The following is a 19,655-nucleotide window of genomic DNA, read 5'->3' on the forward strand; positions in this document are numbered from 1 at the left end:
TGCAGAGGCAAGGTAATTGCCTTTTCTGAAATAAAAAAAAATAAAAATCCTCACCACAGTCACGTTGACTGCTGAGATTCCTCTTGTGGAAAACCTCATAGTGACTTCTGTGGGGCTGATTGTCTTCATGGGTGAAGATGACCTGGTGTATTTGTCCTTTTTCTTTAGAGAAAAGATCTCTGGTTTTTATAGTACTGTTTCAGAAATACAATAAAACTTGCTTTATTGGAAGAGCATATCTTTGAAAGACTGATTTTACTATACATGGGTTTGCTATTCTATTCCTATTAAACTACTAGATCATCTACCAAACATGGAAAATTTCCTTAATGAGTTTTTGTATGATCAAGGGTCTTCCTTTCTACTGACACCAAAAATAACAGTTGTTTAAAAATCAAATTAACAGCCAGGTACGGTGGCTCACGCCTGTAATCCCAGCACTTTGGGAGGCCGAGGCAGGTGGATCACGAGGTCAGGAGATCAAGACCATCCTGACTAACACGGTGAAACCCCGTGTCTACTAAAAATAGAAAAAATTAGCCAGGCGTGGTGGCGGGCACCTGTAGTCCCAGCGACTGGGGAGGCTGAGGCAGGAGAATGGCGTGAACCCAGGAGGCGGAGCTTGCAGTGAGCCGAGATTGCTCCACTGCACTCCAGCCTGGGCGACAGAGTGAGACTCAGTCTCAAAAAAAAAAAAAAAAAAAAAAAAAAAAAAAATCAAATTAACTATGGGATAATGTATTCTAATTCTTCACCATCTAGTTTGTAATATGACTAGCCAAATCTGTAAAACTTTTTCTCATGATAGAATAATTTGAAAAAAATATAGTTTCTGTAACAGTCCATGCAGTTTTGTGTGCCTTTCCCTCTTTCTTTCCTGGAGCATCTCTTTTGACTATTCTGTATCAAATGCACTAAATGGTTTAAATGATTGGATTTAGTATTGAAAACATTTTCAAGTTTACATAAAAGATTGGTGTCTTAGTCTGTCCTGGATACTATAACAAATTGCTAAAGACTATGTAGCTTATAAAACACAAAAATGTATTTCTTATAGTTCTGGAGGCTGGAAGTCCAAAATCAAGGTGCTACTAGATTCAGCATCTAGTGAGGAGGGCCTGTATCTCCAGACAGTGCCTTCTAGCTACATTCTCACGGGATGGAAGGGGCAAACAAACTCCCTTAGGCCTCCTTTATAAAGGCACTAATTTCATTCACGAGCGCTCAACTCCCATGTTCTAATTATCTCCCAAAGGTTCTCCCTCAAAATACCATCACCTAGAGGGTTGCGATTTAAATATATGAATTTTGCAGGCAGACACAAGCATCTGGACCATAGCAACTGGCATCATTTCTGGGTTGTTTTTTCTCTCAATTATCCTAAACAAATAGTTGATTCTAAAGTGGTTTTTCTTCACCATCCTGGATAGTATATTTCCTCTTCTACTTCAGCCAAGCATGAGATGGTTTCTAACAAACCATTTGGCTCTTTATCTCTGGAAAGCAAATTTAAGCAGGTAACTCACTTTTCTTTGTGTATTTGGTTTTTGTTTTGCAATAAAGGCATTGCACTATGCTTCCCAAAGCTACCTGGAAATGATTTTAGGATTATGTGTGGACTATCCTCCACCAATGCAGATAATCAAAGATCTGTTGTATTTTGCTCACATGGCCATAATTTTGAAACTCAGTGTGGGTGATCCTATGCCTGTAGAGTGGAGCACATGCCAGCTGAGTGAAAATGCACCCTGTGGTCAAGGCGTCAGGACCCGCCTACTAAGCTGTGTGCGCAGTGATGGCAAGCCAGTCAGCATGGACCAATGTGAGCAGGTAATGTGTTTATATTCGTATCTCACATCCAAGACTTGTTTTTCTTAATATTGGTCTGCAGTTCCATGAGGTCCAATATAGATAACAGACTAATTTCTTCTCATCTCAGCTTAGGTTCAGTTAGAGTAAAGGGTACCAGTATAGTACGGTTATAGCTCACTAGTTTTGAATTTAGTCAAAATGACTGGGAAAGGTCATTTTTGTAGTGGAGAAATGGGTTCATTAAAAATATATGTTTTTATTACTTGTAAAATGTTATTTAACTGTACTTGTTTGCCAAACTGTTGACCTTGGGGTGACTTTAATATTTAAATAGGATTCTTTTGTATTGGACAGGTGATCCATTTGCATATGTGATAATACTGTCCCTTGCATAGAAGACGAACATGGACACTTGCCATTACAGAATCATGTCAGTTTGCTTAAGCAGATAATATTTGGATAAATAGCAGAGATTTTTCTTTGCAACCTACATTAAAATGCATCCCTACAAAGTTTCAAATTAATGGGTTCTGAATGTTTGTAATTTTATTGCCCTCCTTTTTTTCCTCTGTTCCAAACTATATGGAGTTCAGACAAAAGCTATAGTCAGAACTTTTCCAAAGAACTTGGCATTTTCTTGTCAACAAGTAAATGAAAACCACTGTGGAGGCAGTTTAATAGAAGTAAAGATACTATCACACTTCAAGAATCACTTGAAAGAATCTTTCAATAAATTAGAAAAAGGGGGCCAGTTAACTCACATTTCCCCAGAAACTTCTTTAACAAACTGGCAAAATGAAAATTGGTGGCATTTCTCTTAAGAGAGGTGGAGTACATCAGTGGGAATTAAAACAAGACAAACCTCTGTCACCTATCCTGACTTCGCTCTGTTAAGTATCGTCACAACACGCTCATGCTCTTTAAACCAACGGAGCAGTTGCAGACTATGTCACCAATCCTAAGAACAGAACATCTGAAATGGATTTCCATTTGGTCAGATTCTGAAACTGACTGATACAGGGCAGAGTGCTGTATACCATGATTTATTTTGACATTTATTTTGTTTAATCAGCCTCTAAAGAAGTTGACTGTTTCAGGGTAAAAAAAAAAAAAAAAAAATCATTAATCTACAACTCCCAATAGGTGAGCATTGTTTATTTAGTGTATGTAATGAGTATTTTCTTTTGATACAAAAATTTATAAACTATTCATTAACAGAAAGTCAGTTTCTGTGATTTCCAGATACCATATGCCCGATAAATATGTAAAAAATATCAGTTTTTAAAAATCTCAAATTATTAACATGACTAGAATATCCATATATCTCAGACAGATTATAGGTCTCATTACAATAATATCCATTTCACCCACTTGGCAAGTCATTGCACTGTAATCATTAATTTTAGCTTGGTGAGAGTATTGCTAACATATAACACACATTGAATGTCCAAGTTTTCCTAAGTAAGCACACAAATAGTGTGTTATTCCTAGAGCAGAATTTTTTATGATTCTTTCTGTGTTTCTCAGGTGTTTTATTCTTTCACTAAGACCTCTGCTACCTTGGCCATTAGAAAATTTGTACCATTTCCCAAGATGCTGGTTTCAGAGAGGACAAGAAAAAAAAATAAACTGTATCATCAACCTGACCCATTGTTACGACCATGATTCTATTTTTAGCCCAGGTTTTTTTATGCACTTCAGATGGGATTCTGATTGTATTTTTATCCCCATATTATTTATTTTCTAGCTTAGCTGGCTTTCTGTGTTGGCCCTCTATGTACTTTTGGCCTATTCAGAAGCACAAAGTGCCTGAATTTGGTATTGAAGTGTCTTTCTGGTTCCTTGCTGATTGAACAACAGGACAGATCTCTGTGTAATGAGACACCTCTGCTTTCCTGGCAGCCTAATGGAGTTTAGGATTTTATTAAAAGAGATTTGGGCTGACAAGTTTTTATTTGGTAATTGAAGGGCAATCATTTTCTATGATTGTCACCAGTTTATATAAGAAAGGATATATTTCCCCACTGAAATATGGAAAGGTTAGTATCACAGAGTAAAGGAGAGTCTTTCCCGCGAAAGGACAGTGATTTGACTAAAGAGTGATTCCTCCAATAAAGTTGTGTTTCATTTCCATTTGCAGCGTAATTTGGAGAAGCCCCAGAGAATGAGCATTCCCTGCTTGGTGGAATGCATCGTCAACTGTCAGCTCTCAGGGTGGACGGCTTGGACAGAGTGTTCACAGACTTGTGGCCATGGAGGTATTGGTTTCCCCATGTTTCCCACTAACTAGTATAGGATTTCTAAATATCTTTCAGTATGCTATAGCTTGATAAATGGCATAGGGTGTGGGACCCAGTTGAAGTCAACATGAAACTGACCCACAGGGTAAGAAAACCAGAGCCTGGCCTCATATCAGTCTAGGAGAGTGAGGCAGAGGTTGCAGAATGGACCAGATAACAGTGGCAGACTCCAGAGAGGCTGAGGAATCTGTGGGACAGTGTTTATTCAGAAGGTCATAAGCTCAACAAATTGAAAAAACATGTTGGCCTCAGTGGTTTTTTGGAAAAAGTAGTATGTATTATTTAACTAAAGTTGTATTATTAAGTAAAGCTGTAAACCCCCAAAGCACACCCTAGGCTGAACATAATAGACTAGAGACTTGCTTTTCACCCACATAAATAGAGGGCTTTATGCTTCAAAATGTAAATCAAGGACACAAGTTCACAGAGGTTCTGCCACTTTAACAGGACCAAGTTACTCTGGATGGTGATATCACTTGGCACTGTGGAGATTTTATGAACTGGGTTGGAAGCAGCATACATTTCTTACATATATATTAGACAAAATTGCTCTACATTTCCAACTTATTGGAAGATGGCAGGGAAGGAAATGTACTTTCTGAGTTGTCAGTCACATCTCAGCGATAATGTTATAAAGGGAAGGGAGTATAAATCTTTGGGGAAGAAACAGAAATCATTACTACACAATCCCAGAATCCCAGTGGATAAGTAATGCACCATGGCAAGGAATGCAGAAGGCAACTGATACTCAGTAGTGAGACAGGTAAGTGGAAATGGAGATGGCATTCCAGTCATTAGATTGAAGTAGGGATCAAGACATGGGTCCACGGGAGAGAAAGCAACAAGACCATAGCATAAAACAGAGCTGGCTTAGGATAGAACTCTGGTCCTAAAGTACAGTTGCAATATATCATAAGGTACATGTCAAAAATTTGGAGTAAGGACCTAGGGAGAAATCCTGGTACACTGTTAGTACATCTTAGTGCATTTTGTGCTGCTGTAATAGAATACGTGAGGCTTGTTAATTTATGAAGAAAATAGGTTTACTTGGCTTATGATTCCTGTGGCTAGAAGGTTCAAGATTGGGCAGCTGCATCTGGTAAAAGACTCAGGCTGTGTCAACTAATGGCAGAAAGCAGAGGAGAGAAGGTGTTTGTAAAGAGATCACATCATGAAAGAGGAAGCAAGAGATAGAAACTGAGGAAGCAAGAGAGAAATAACCCTGTGTTGCAGGAATGAATCTATTCAATGAATGAGAACTCGCTCATACCCAGGGAGGACATTAATCCATTCATGGGGGATCTGCACTTATGACCCACACACCACCCCATAGACCTCATTGACCAAGACCACCACAAAGGGGATCAAATTTTGATCTGAGTTTTGATGGGAACAAACCAAATTCAAACCATAGCAATCCACCGGTGAATCTAAAAACTCATGTTCCTCTCACATGCAAACTACTGCCATTCCATTCAATAATCCTAAAAGTCTTAACTTGTTTCAGTAACAACTTAGAAGCCCAAAATCCAGAGTCTCATCTAAGACTGAAAGTAAGTTCTTCCAGCTTTGAGTCTACCAAAAAAAAAAAAAAAAAAAAAAGGTTATTTACTTCCAAAGCACAATGGTGGTATAGGCCTTTGTAAACATTCCTATTCCAAAATAGAAAAGCTAGCAGAAGGCAAGAAACAACTAAGATCAGAGCAGAACTGAAGGAGATAGAGACACAAAAAGCCCTTCAAAAAACCAATAAATCCAGGAGCTGCTTTTTTGAAATCATCGACAAAATTGATAGACCGCTAGCAAGACTAATAAAGAATAAAAGAGAGAAGAATCAAATTGACGCAATAAAAAATGATAAAGGGGATATCACCACCAATCTCACAGAAATACAAACTACCATCAGAGAATACTATAAGCACCTCTACACAAATAAACTAGAAAATCTAGAAGAAATGGATAAATTCCTGGACACATACACCCTCCCAAGACTAAACCAGGAAGAAGTTGAATCCCTGAATAGACCAATAACAGGCTCTGAAATTGAGGCAATAATTAATAGCCTACCAACCAAAAAAAGTCCAGGACCAGATGAATTCACAGTCAAATTCTACCAGAGGTACAAAGAGGAGCGAGTACCGTTCCTTATGAAACTAGTCCAATCAATAGAAAAAGAGAGAATCCTCCTTAACTCATTTTATGAGGCCAGCATCCTCCTGATACCAAAGCCTGGCAGAGACACAACAAAAAAAGAGAATTTTAGACCAATATCCCTGATGAATATCAATGCAAAAATCCTCAATAAAATACTGGCAAACCAAATCCAGCAGCACATCAAAAAGCTTATCCACCACAATCAAGTTGGCTTCATCCCTGGGATGCAAGGTTGGTTCAACGTATGCAAATCAATAAACATAATCCATCATATAAACAGAATCAAAGGCAAAAACCACATGATTATCCCAATATTTGCAGAAAAGGCCTTAGACAAAATTCAACAGCCCTTCATGTTAAAACCTCTCAATAAACTAGTTATAGATGGGACGTATCTCAAAATAATAAGAGCTATTTATGACAAACCCACAGCCAATATCATACTGAATGGGCAAAAACTGGAAGCACTCCCTTTGAAAATGGGCATAAGACAGGGATGCCCTCTCTCACCACTCCTATTCAACATAGTGTTGGAAGTTCTGGCCAGGGCAATCAGGCAGGAGAAAGAAATAAAGGGTATTCAATTAGGAAAAGAGGAAATCAAATTGTCCCTGTTTGCAGATGACATGATTGTGTATTTAGAAAACCCCATTGCCTCAGCCCCAAATCTCCTTAAGCTGATAAGCAACTTCAGCAAAGTCTCAGGATACAAAATCAATGTGCAAAAATCACAAACATTCCTACACAGCAATAACAGGCAAACTCCCATTCATAATTGCTTCACAGAGAATAATATACCTAGGAATCTGACTTACAAAGGGTGTGAAGGACCTCTTCAAGGGGAACTACAAACCACTGCTCAGTGAAATAAAAGAGGACACAAGCAAATGGAAGAACATTCCATGCTCATGGATAGGAAGAATCAATATTGTGAAAATGGCCATACGACCCAAGGTAATTTATAGATTCAATGCCATCCCCATCAAACTACCAATGACTTTCTTCACAGAATTGGAAAAAAACTACTTTAAAGTTCATATGGAACCAAAAAAGAGCCCCATATTACAAAGACAATCCTAAGCCAAAAGAACAAAGCTGGAGGCATCATGCTACCTGAGTTCAAACTATATTTCAAGGCTACAGTAACCAAAACAACATGGTACTGGTACCAAAACAGAGATATAGACCAATGGAACAGAACAGAGCCCTCAGAAATAATACCACACATCTGCAACCATCTGATCTTTGACAAAGCTGACAAAAACAAGAAATGGGAAAGGATTCCCTGTTTAATAAATGGTACTGGGAAAACTGGCTAGCCATATGTAGAAAGCTGAAACTAGATCCCTTCCTTACACTTTATACAAAAATTAATTCAAGATGGATTAAAGACTTAAATGTTAGACCTAAAACCATAAAAATCCTAGAGGAAAACCTAGGTAATACCATTCAGGCCATAGGCACGGGCATGGACTTCATCACTAAAACACCAAAAACAATGGCAACAAAAGTCAAAATAGACAAATGGGATCTAATTAAAGAGCTTTTGCACAGCAAAAGAAGCTACCATCAGAGTGAACAAGCAACCTACAGAATGGAAGGAAATTTTCACAATCTACCCATCTGACAAAGGGTAATATCCAGAACCTACAAAGAACTCAAACAAATTTACAAGAAAAAAACAAACAACCCCATCAAAAAGTTGGCAAAGGATATGAACAGACACTTCTCAAAAGAAGACATTTATGCAGCCAACAGACACATGAAAAAATGCTCATCATCACTGGCCATCAGAGAAATGCAAATCAAAACCACAATGAGATACCATCTCACACCAGTTAGAATGACGATCATTAAAAAGTCAGCAAACAACAGGTGCTGGAGAGGATGTGGAGAAATAGAAACACTTTTACACTGTTGGTGGGACTGTAAACTAGTTCAACCATTGTGGAAGAGAGTGTGGCGATCCCTCAAGGATCTAGAACTTGAAATACTAGTTGACCCAGCCATCCCATTACTGGGTATATACCCAAAGGATTATAAATCATGCTACTATAAAGACATGCACACGTATATTTATTGCGGCACTTTTCACAATAGCAAAGAGTAGGAACCAACCCAAATGTCCATCAGTGATAGACTGGATTAAGAAAATGTGGCACATATACACCATGGAATACTATGCAGCCATAAAAAGGATGAGTTCATGTCCTTTGCAGGGACATGGATGAAGCTGGAAACCATCATTCTGAGCAAACTATCGCAAGGACAGAAAACCAAACACCACATGTTCTCACTCATAGGTGGGAATTGAACAGTGAGAATACTTGGACACAGAGTGGGGAACGTCCCCTCTCATGGGGTGGGGGGAGCAGGAGGGATAGCATTAGGAGACATACCTAATGTAAACGATGAGTTAATGGGTGCAGCACACCAACTTGGCGCATGTATACATTTGTAACAAACCTGCATGTTGTGCACATGTACCCTAGAACTTGAAGTATAAAAAAAAAAAAATAGAAAAATAGGTCTGAATAAAGAAATGACAGGGCCCAGGAAAGTATAAAACATAGCAGGACTGGCATGAAATTTTAAATTTCTGGAACAGATTCATTTGACTTCATGTCCTGGGCACACTGGTGCAAGAGATGGGCTCCCAAGGCCTTGGGCAACCCCACCTCTATGGCTTTGCTGAGTGCAGCTCATGTGGCTGCTCTCGCTAGTTGGAGTTGAATGCCTATAGCTTTTTCAAGTGGGCATTGCACATTGCCAATGGCTCTGCAGTCTGGGGTCCCCAGGGCAGCCCTACTTCCAGAAATCTACTAGGTTTTGCCATGGTGGAAACTGTGGCAGCTCCACTCCTGTGGCAGGTTTCTGTCTGGGCTCCCAAGCTTTCTGACACATCCTCTGAAATCTAGGTGGAAGTCAACATACCTTCACTGCTCTCCCATTACAAAATTAGTAATGTGGATGTGGATGCTCCTAAAGCTTATAGCTTGGACTCTCCAGAGTGACAGCATGGTTACATCTAGGGAAGATTGAGCCATGGCTGCTCCAGCAGCAATCACTGGGATGTGGGTAGCAGATCTCTGCAGCAACGCAGGGCTGTGGCGCTCCGGTCATGTCCCCTGAAACCATTCTTTCCTTCTAGACTTCTGGACCTGTGATGGGAAGGGTTGGCCAAGAAGATCTTTAAAATGCCTTCAGGGCTTTTTCTCCATTGTTCTTACCATTACCACCTGGCTCCCTTTTAGCCATGCTACTCTCTTTAGCAAAGGGTCTCTTGGCAGTGTTCTTGTATTCCTTTCCTGAAGATACTGTTTCGTTCTCTACCACATGGCCATGCTACAAATTTTCCAAATCTTTCCACTCAGCTTCCCTTTTCTCTAGCAGTTTACTATAAGCAGTTAGAAGCAGCAGCAACCTGAGCTTTGCTGCTTAGAAATTTCGTCCACCAGGTATGCTATTCTTTTACTCTTAAGTTCTATATTCCACAAGGCTGTAGGGCATGACCATGATGCAACGAAGTTGTTTGCTATGGTGTAACAAGGATAGTGTTTTATCCAGTTCCCAATAAGTTCCTTATTTCCATCTGAGACTTCATCAGCATGTCTTTTACTGTCCATCTTTCTGTGAGCATTTTGGTCACAACCACTTAACCCGTCTCTAAGAAGTTCCAAACTCTCCCTCATCATTTTGTCTTCTTCTGAGACCTCATCAGAATCACACTTATTGCTCCATTTATGGCAATGCAGACTTTTTCTAGCCTGACCCTGCATACTCTTCCAGCCTGTGTGTGTTTTACCCAGTTCCAAACCCACTTTCACATTTTCAGATATCATTTTCATATTTTCAGAATTCACTCCTCTGTACCAATTTTCTGTGTTAGTCTATTTCGTATTGCTATAACAGAATACCTAAGACTGTGTAATTTATAAAGACAAGAGGTTTATTTGGCTAATGATTCTGGTGCCTGGAAGGTGCAAGATTGGGCAGCGCATCTGGTGGGGGTCTCAGGCTGCTTCAACTAATGACAGAAAGTGGAAGGGGAGCAGGCATGTGCAAAACAGTCACATGGTGAGAAAGAAAACAAGAACAAGAAACCAAGAAAGCCACACATTTTTAACAATTCTGTCTTGCAAGAGTTAATCCATTCCTGCAAGAGTGAGCACTCACTCACTCCCAGGGGAGGGCATTAATTTGTTAATGAGGAATGCTCACCTATGACTCATATACCTCCCACTAGTCCTAACCTCCCAACCCCACTGCAAAGGAGATCAAATGTTGGCACGCCTTTTGGTGGACACAAACCACATCCAAACCATAGCAGGCAAATTAAACAGAGGAGGAGATGGGAAGAAGAACTGCAGTTTGGAGAGATCATCGTTGGGAGGGGAGGATGGGATACCAGGACCTTGATCTGATTGTCAACCACAGAGATTTGAGAGCAGTTTTCTAGAAGTTCTCATATTGGACCACTGGCACTAAGTTATGGACTCATCTATAAGTTACTCACAAATGGATGTGCTGATGTTGTTGATAATTATCTTCTTTAGTTGGGACTGTGTGAGAAACTAGGTATGACTCATGATTAAAAAGGAGCTCAGCTGTGAACTCAACTGTAAGGTCCTAGAGAGGGCAGGGCCAAAAACAGTAACCAGGGTACATATTAGGAAAATGTGACTAAGAAAAATTGACAACTACTTCTACAAAGAATGTTACTCATAATGAAAACATGGGAATTGCAATGTCCAACAATAATATGTAATTTCTTGCACAAATGAGAGCAAAGAGCTTGTGGAAATGAAATGACAGGTCTTAGGACCGAGATGACAGTGATTAACCAATAGTTTGTCAATTGTTTTCAGAGGCAGCCAGGCATGGTTTCCACTGGGCATCCACTTTAAAGTTGTATAAATCTAAGTTCGAATGTAGCTGTTTAAGCATGTACATTTAGCTAAATCTTTCTGAGTCTCTGATTCTTTATCTATAAATTGGAATTTTGCACATGTTAGTGGTTTAGTTTTTGTTTTGAGAATTAAATGAAATTAAGTATTAAAAGACACCTGGCATAGTAACAGACACATCATGAGTGTTTAGTATATGTGAATTTTCTCCTCGATGTTCCTCTACCTGTCTGTAGAAGAGAGGATTTTTGGAGATTCCATAGGATCTTTTAAAAATTATTCCATAGACACAGTCACCCTCATCTGTCAATTTTATATCTTATCCTTTTACCCCCTCCAAATTCTACACACTATATTCGTAGCCTATGTGATATTCTAAAAATGAATATCTGACCAAGTGTTTTTATGTTGACATATAAGTCATTCATCTATTTATTTATCCATAAACAAATACATACGTGTCAGTTATAGTCTTATGTACTGCGAGTTCAGCACTGGGGGAAAAAAAGGCAATTTCCCTATTTTTATGGAGCTTAAAATCTATTTTAGGGACAACAGAGAGTAAACTAACAAGTTAGTAATAATGTTCATTGATGAATCCACAAAAGACATACAAATGAGAGGTGTTATTTGCATCAGTGATGTCTTTCATTGAAAAAGTTGGTTGCTCCTCTGTCCAGAGAGACCCACTCTGGATATCCCACTGCCGTAAGCACTACAGTGTTGTCCTCAAGGGCCACTGCTGGGATGTTTGTTTCTCTCAGTAAGAAAGGATAGCATGGAAAAGGCAAGAAAGAATAAAGTCCTGTATTGTGAATATGGCCCACGGGAATCTTCATGATCTCACCTGTGCTGTCTCCATCACCTTGTACTGCCCTGCCAGCTCTGTCAGTTCCAATATACTACATTTCAATCACACCCTTGATCAAATTATGCTTCTTCTCACCTTGCCACTTTTCCTTACATGGAGCCTCTCACCATCATCCCCGTGACTGCCTCCCACGATTTTTATCATGCACGAATTGAATCCATTTTCACGTCTATCTTTCTAAGGGGCCAGTGACCCTGTTTGTATTCTTCATGGGTGAATCTTCACAGTTGAAACACAGTTCTTGGCACACTGAAAAAATTTTATTATTGTCATTGCCTAGATGGTTCTGGACCATAAAAAGAAAGCTGAAAAGGGAAGAGCTTGCATACTAGATTGCAAGCCTTTACGAATAAGACCCCAAACCATAAGTTAGTATTAAAAGATCACTTAAAAATTGTAAACAGTTCTAGTAGTGCTGTGGACTCATCAGACCCTGTTGTCTACTAGACCCTGTTTGTCTACAAACAACAAAAACCCATGCAAATTTGAATCCTACTATTCAGGAGTTCTAGGCAGCTATAGTCTGAGCTAAAATTCACCTTTCTCCAATCGTTAGAATAATAAACAAAGACAAAAACAAAACACAGATTTCACAAGAAAAGTCCTTATGTGAACTAAGGCACAGAAAGACTAGTGAAGAAATCCGGCTGCATAAAGTACTTAGAAATCATATAGATGGTGTCTATTGGCATGTAAGTATGGCATTAGTTACATATCACCTCTGGCTAGTTTCTAAGGGTCTAGTAGGATAATATTTGGGCAGGATGGTGCTATAGCTCTTGTGACTAGTGTTTTCTTTGCTAGGCTGCTCAGTGTTCAATCTCACAAGCATTTTTTGACTACCTGTTCTATTTAACGTCCCATGTTAAGACCTTCAGACAAAAATATAAAGAGTATTTTCTACTTGTATTTATTTGTGCCCAACCTCTATCTTTTTTTTTTTTTTTTTTTTTTTTTTTTTTGATACAGAATCTTATCCTGTTGCCCAGGATGAAACATAGTGGCACAATCTTGGCTCACTGCAACCTTTGCCTCCTGGGTTCAAGCAGTCCTCCCACTTCAGCCTCCCAAGTAGCCGGGACTATAGGAACATGCCACCACACCTGATTAAATTTTGCATTTTTTGTAGAGACTGGGTTATGCCATGTTACCCAGGCTGGTCTCAAACTCCTGAGCTCAAGTAATCTGCCTGCCTCGGCCCTGCGAAGTGCTGAGGTTACAAGCATAAGCCACCCTACCCAGCCCAAGTCTCCAACTTTAAAAACAAAATTGAGTGGTACAAAGAGGAATAGGATATATGGCCCTTGAATTTTTAAGCACATACCCTCAAGACTGTGCCAAGGCAGCCTCTGTGGGTGTATCATGTTATTCCCCACCATCCCCAAATGTCTTCCCCATTCCAGCCTTCCTGCTCCAGTCTGATGGCACCACTCTTCCCTAACCATCACTCCTGTGGTAGAGAATAATATTATTAAAATAAGATAATTCTGTCTTTAAATCATGCTTGAATCCTCATAGAGCACAACCTGAAAAACAAACAGTAAATGAATAGCAGTAATCAGAAGCAGGAATGTATGGTACAGATGAACTTGTTTAAGAGACCAAATTGTGGAGCTACAAAGGTTGGAGACTATCATTAGGAAACTATCAGCAGCTTGCCTGTTCTAAGACAAAGTGCCAGCAACTGTCTTGTGTAGGAGCCGCTTTCTCTTTTCGAATAGGTTGTAGGCAGAGACTACAGGAAGAGGTAGAGTTTATTTAGTCACATTAAAGTGGGCATGCGAGTTACCTGGGAGTCAAACTTCAGCAGCTGCAGTTCTCAGCTGATGTCTTTATCAAAAACAAAAGTTCACACAATTATCTCTGTTTCTGCATTTGCAGAGTTGTTGAGCAAAACCTGGTGTGCTGGATGTCCCTGATGCTTCCCCATGAGCCACACTTCATCATCGAACCCACAGAACTGCAATGATCTGAGGGGAAATTTTGAATGAGCTCTTACTTTATTTTCCAAGCGTCTGGATTGCCTCTTTAATGTACACCTGATGCTTGGCATATACTTTTTAATTGTGTTAAAGATTTCAAGGTCAGAACAGTTTGAATCCAATTTATTTCAATTTAGAGAGAGACTGATTCTAAGCTTCCACTAAGGGATCTTTTTAGATAGATTTCAAAGATCAAAGCTTGTAATAGAAGAGCTTAATATTTGGATTAGTCATGTTTTTTTTGTCTCTTTAATTTTCATCAGTTCAGTAGGATGTAGAACTCTCTAAATTTAGCATATCATGAATTATTCATAATTATTTAACTGATAACACTCTAAGAATGTTATTAAATCCAGACTAGAATTTCTTTGTATTTTATATTTTTAAATTTAATGCATATGAGTTTATAATATTTTTATAGCATATGACCCAGCCTACTTCTTGTGTTTCCCAGATGGCATATAATTTTTCTGTCGACTCTAGCCCATAATGAGAAAATAATTTTGTATTAACTCCAAAACACAACAACAACTTTGTGATTTCCAGCTTTTTTTTTTAGGTTTCAAGGGCAAGTCAGTAACTTTAATTTTTGGTGTCTGCATCCAATTTGATCAATGTGTGGTATTCTTGACTGGGGACAGTCTGTTGTAATAATTCAGACTTATTTACTGTATAAAGTAGTTAGTTCTTATGGAAAAAGAACAAGAAGCTAGGTGGTGGAATGAAAGAAAAACAATAGACAAGAAGCTCAGAGATCTGGGTTTTAAAGTCAGCTTTTCCATGGCAAGTTGTAGGATGTTGGACTGCTCACTTACCCTGTGCAGAACTCTCTTGCACTGTTTTTATCTATAAAATGATGAAATATGAGAGTGATTGCTTTTTAATACCTGTTGGTCAAGGGTATAATTACTGATGCTAGGAGTATGTTAGTAATTCTTCACAACAGTACTATGAAGTGTAGACCTAATTTTACAGATGTAATGATAGGCACTGAAGTAATCTGCCCAAGGTTACATAGCTTGTCAGTTGTGGAGAATGGATTTGAACCCAAGCTCAGGTGTCTCCAAAGACCCCATTTGTTCCACTGTGATCCTGTACATCTGACACTCTGTATCATTTATTGTGTACATGGCCCTGGGTTGCGTGCTATATCACTATAAAAATTATTATAATTTATAGGTGTATTTGAGAATAAGCAGAGAAAATGGGTCATAGGTGGGAATGCAAAGGACAGTGAGATATATTAAAGCTTTGAGAAGTCCCCCTGAATTTTAAACCTTGTAAATAGGTTCTTGCCTCACAACCAATAATGTTGCATATTATGTAGTTTATCTAATAGCTGCAAATCTTACAGAGGTAATGTGTGACTCTGATGGTTTTCTCTAAAAAGAGTGGGAATATCAGCTCCAAGATTTGCAAACTCACTCTCTCTGACCCTCTTGCATCCCATGGAAGTGGCTCATTGTGGGTATTGCTGCTGTTTATAGATATTACAGTGGTCCCTCAAGTTGTGTTAGTTTTTAATGGAACTGAAATGTGATTTTTGAAAATAGAACTGAAAGTAAGTGGTCAGAATGCATATACATACTCTACTACTGAAAAGTCTGGAGTCATATCCAAGCAATGTCAGAAATGCCTAATCTTCTGCCATCAAATACATATCTAAGTCCCTTGACAGCACGGCCTTGACTTCTAAACTGGTGGTCTTGTTACTTCCCATGTACCTGGCAGAGATGTGATCCTGGCTGGGACTGGAGTCTGTTTTGCTCTGAAAAGCCTATAGAATGTTTATCTTAAGTTGGATCTTCTCTAGGATAACAGGGTATCTGGAGACCTGAAGCAATTTTCATATAAGCCAAGGAATTCCTCTATAGGGGAAGCTCATGGACTGTATCTCTTGGTGTAGAATTACTGCTGTGTTAACACCACACACGTGCTAAAGAGCTGTCTGTAGGCTGCAGATCAGGACCGTAATTTTCTTCCACTCCGCTATACTAGAAAATAGCCTTGATTCCAAATCTATATCCACCAGTAATATTTAAAATAAATTTTGCACTTAAAATGAACTTGGATAAAAATTCCTGATATTTGTTAAGAGAAATGAAAAGTGGCCGGGCGCGGTGGCTCAAGCCTGTAATCCCAGCACTTTGGGAGGCCGAGACGGGCGGATCACGAGGTCAGGAGATCGAAACCATCCTGATTAACTCGGTGAAACCCCGTCTCTACTAAAAAATACAAAAAACTGGCCGGGCGTGGTGGCGGGCGCCTGTAGTCCCAGCTACTCGGGAGGCTGAGGCAGGAGAATGGCGAGAACCCGGGAGGCGGAGCTTGCAGTGAGCTGAGATCCGGCCACTGCACTCCAGGCTGGGCGACAGAGCGAGACTCCATCTCAAAAAAAAAAAAAAAAAAAAAAAAAAAAAGAGAAATGAAAAGTACAGCTTTAACCACTTTTTAGTAGATGTCCTGCCTAAAGAGCCACATGAAATTAATTGAGCATTTTATACACAACCTGATTTTCGACTACTTTCAGAAATTTACTCTGATGAGTACCTGAAAGCAAATAAAAAAGTTGTCATAGGAGAAAGGTGTTAGCACAGTCACCTTCATTACTTTTTGCTAAAGAAAATATGGAGTGTACAAATACATATAACAAATTTATTGCAAAAGATAGATCTAAGTGCAATTCTCAAACTAGTTCGAGTGGCCTAATAACTAGAGCATAGTATCTGATACCTAAGAAATGGATTAGATGAGATCTATTGGAAAGCATATACTTTTGGAGCAAGACAAATCTTTGTTCCAAACCTTCTACTGTATCATTTCACAAAAAATATTTAAATTCTCTGAGTCTCAGTTTATCATGTGTTAATGGATAATATTAATAACTATGTCCTAAACTCAGCCTGAAACTGGGGTTGTTAAAGTGATTTATGTGGCTCGGAGAGTAACGGGAGGAACTATCAGGGGCAGGAAAGTGAAGAAAGCAGGATAAGGAAGAGAAAAAGCTAAGCCAGAATGTATGACATCATTTGTATATTAAAACACATTGTATTCCCTCAATTAATTTAGCGCCTCCCTCCATAATGAGGAATGCTTTTACAATGACAAAAGGTATCATACAATAAAATGCCTTAAACACAGAAACACATATGACTAAAGTTAACTTAGATTGAATATGACCATCTACTAATGAGGTTTTGTTAGTATTCCTTTGCTTCTTTTTCACTTATGTTGTCATCCGCTGGTATTTGCTATTGTCTAGCACTAGGTCACAGGTACCAAATGCTTAAGAATAAATCCATAGGGATAAATCCCTTGAAAGCGAAAATCTTTTATTTATTAACCTGATTTGGGGGTTCTTATCAGGAACCATTAACTTCAGTTAAGTGACATTGTATCCTATTCTACATCGTGTTTTAGTTGGCCAACCCCTTCTAGATGTTGGCTTCTGGGTGACCATTTTCTGTCAATGATTGTGCATAAACTTTGGAAATTTAACTTATGTTCAAAAGAAGTAATGTCCGGATGGAAAGCAAGCCAATAATAATGATATTCATAGACACGCTGGAAGCTCAAAGTTACTTCATGTACTACTATTATTGCTTTTATATATTTACGGTGCCCTGGAGTTTATAGGTACATTTATGTAAATTGCTCAGATATTTTATTCAATGAGCTGTTTGTTTCCAGTCAATAGGAACCGTCTTCAACAATCTCTCTATTATTCTTATATTTCCTTTTCCGTTATCTCTTACATATATACTTTGCCTGGGCCGTATCCAAATTGGCCGAAGCTATCAAAACCATAATTTCCAGTAAATTCAGTGACTATGTGTCAGGACCACAGAAGAATTGTTGTTTACAGCATGTCTCTCTAAAGGGCATGGTGACTGGATACTTTGATTGGAAAATATGGTCAGAATAGGGAATTACTGCGTTTGACTTCCTTTCTCTTTCTAAGTGTATACGTTGACAAATGTTTACCAGTTTTGAGATTTGTTTGAATTGCTTAAAATTTCCTACATTTACTTTGTCAGTGGAGCCTCAAGAGGGAAGTTTGACTACTGCCTAGTTAAGTGGGAATATGATCTAGTCTTTATGATATGATATGCTTTAAACCTGTATGCAGTCACTAGGATTGGCCCCTCTGTTTCTGTTTTTGTTTCTACAACCTGTATACCATTTCTAAAGATCTTGCCATTCAATCCTTTTTCTTTCATTGCTAGTGATTATTGCTCATATAACGATAAGCTTAATATCAATGTTGTTTATAATGAGGTCCCAGTATTCTCCAGGGAAAAAGAGGAAAAGGCTCAGAGAGGAGAATTACTAGCAAATAGCAAATCTACCCTACCATGATTTAGGTCTTTTTTAACTGGAAATATATTTTATAGGGAGTGTCCTTCTCTGTTTTGTAGCCTGATGAGTGCACGAATAGAGAGCAACTTCTGTTCCTTCATCTCAATGGGCATTGCTCATTCAGCATATTGTCAATATTTATGACTGAATTTAGTTGTCAGCTGATACCTATTGTCATGTCTTATGCTGTTATTGGAAAACACAAACCCAAGCAAGACAAGTCCAGAGAGTTTCCAAGGAAATTCTTCCCCCTCTGACTTTGAAAGCAGGAGGATATGTATGGCAGCAAGCTTCACTATTACTCTGAGAACAGAAAGAGTCCAGGATACAGTGTTAAGGGATTTGATGGGTTGGGACCTGGCTGAGTAATTATGTATTTTATAATTTTGTGCATTTACTATAATAAGCCCAATAAAATACAGGAGACACAGGTAGCATGCTTTATGTACTCATTACAGGCATGTTTCAGGGTCAGTTCTAGGAATTTATATGAGAGTATTTGTTAAAAATAAATGTTTAAGGCCAGGCACGGTAGCTCATGCCTGTAACCCCAGCACTTTGGGAGGCTGAGGTGGGCGGATCATGAGGTCAGGAGATCCAGACCATCCGGGCTAACACGGTGAAACCCCGTCTCTACTAAAAATACAAAAAAAAAAAAAAAATTAGCCGGGCGTGGTGGCGGGTGCCTGTAGTCCCAGTTACTCGGGAGGCTGAGGCAGGAGAATGGTGTGAACCCGGGGGGCGGGCGGAGTTTGCAATGAGCCGAGATCGCACCACTGCACTCCAGCCTGGGCAACAGAGCGAGACCGCGACTCAAAAAATAAATAAATAAATAATTAAATAAATAAATAAATAAATAAATGTTTAAGAAGAAAAAAATAAAAGCATCTACTATATTTTAAATATTCCGCAAGTTTTTTTTGTTTTGTTTTGTTTTGTTTTGTTTTGTTTAGATGGAGTCACAGGCTATGGTGTAGTGGTGCGATCTTGGCCCACTGCAACCTCTGCTTTCCAGGTTCAAGCAATCTTCCTGTCTCAACCTCCGAATAGCTGAGTTTATAAGTATATACTACCATGTCTGCTAATTTTTGTATTTTTAATAGAAATGGGGTTTTACCATGTTGGTCAGGCTGGTCTCGAACTCCTGACCTCAAGTCATCTGCCCATCTTGGCATCCCAAACTGCTGGGATTACAGGCATGAGCTACTGTGCCCAACCCCTTGTGAGCTGCTTTTATATAGTACTTTTTATTTGTATAACCTATGTGACA

The 19,655-nt window shown here is 39.0% G+C and overlaps 1 protein-coding gene across 1 annotated transcript in view; it reads left to right on the plus strand.

Moving 5' to 3' along the window:
- Positions 1 to 19,655, plus strand: part of THSD7B (thrombospondin type 1 domain containing 7B) — a 909,295-nt gene that overhangs the window by 848,307 nt on the left and 41,333 nt on the right. The window contains exons 19-20 of the mRNA XM_007964862.3: positions 1,715 to 1,830; positions 3,953 to 4,070. Of these exons, the coding sequence (XP_007963053.3) occupies positions 1,715 to 1,830; positions 3,953 to 4,070 (234 nt within the window). The remainder of the gene's footprint in view (positions 1 to 1,714; positions 1,831 to 3,952; positions 4,071 to 19,655) is intronic.

This window comes from Chlorocebus sabaeus, chromosome 10, assembly GCF_047675955.1.
Source record: "Chlorocebus sabaeus isolate Y175 chromosome 10, mChlSab1.0.hap1, whole genome shotgun sequence".
Classification (NCBI taxonomy): Eukaryota; Metazoa; Chordata; class Mammalia; order Primates; family Cercopithecidae; genus Chlorocebus; species Chlorocebus sabaeus.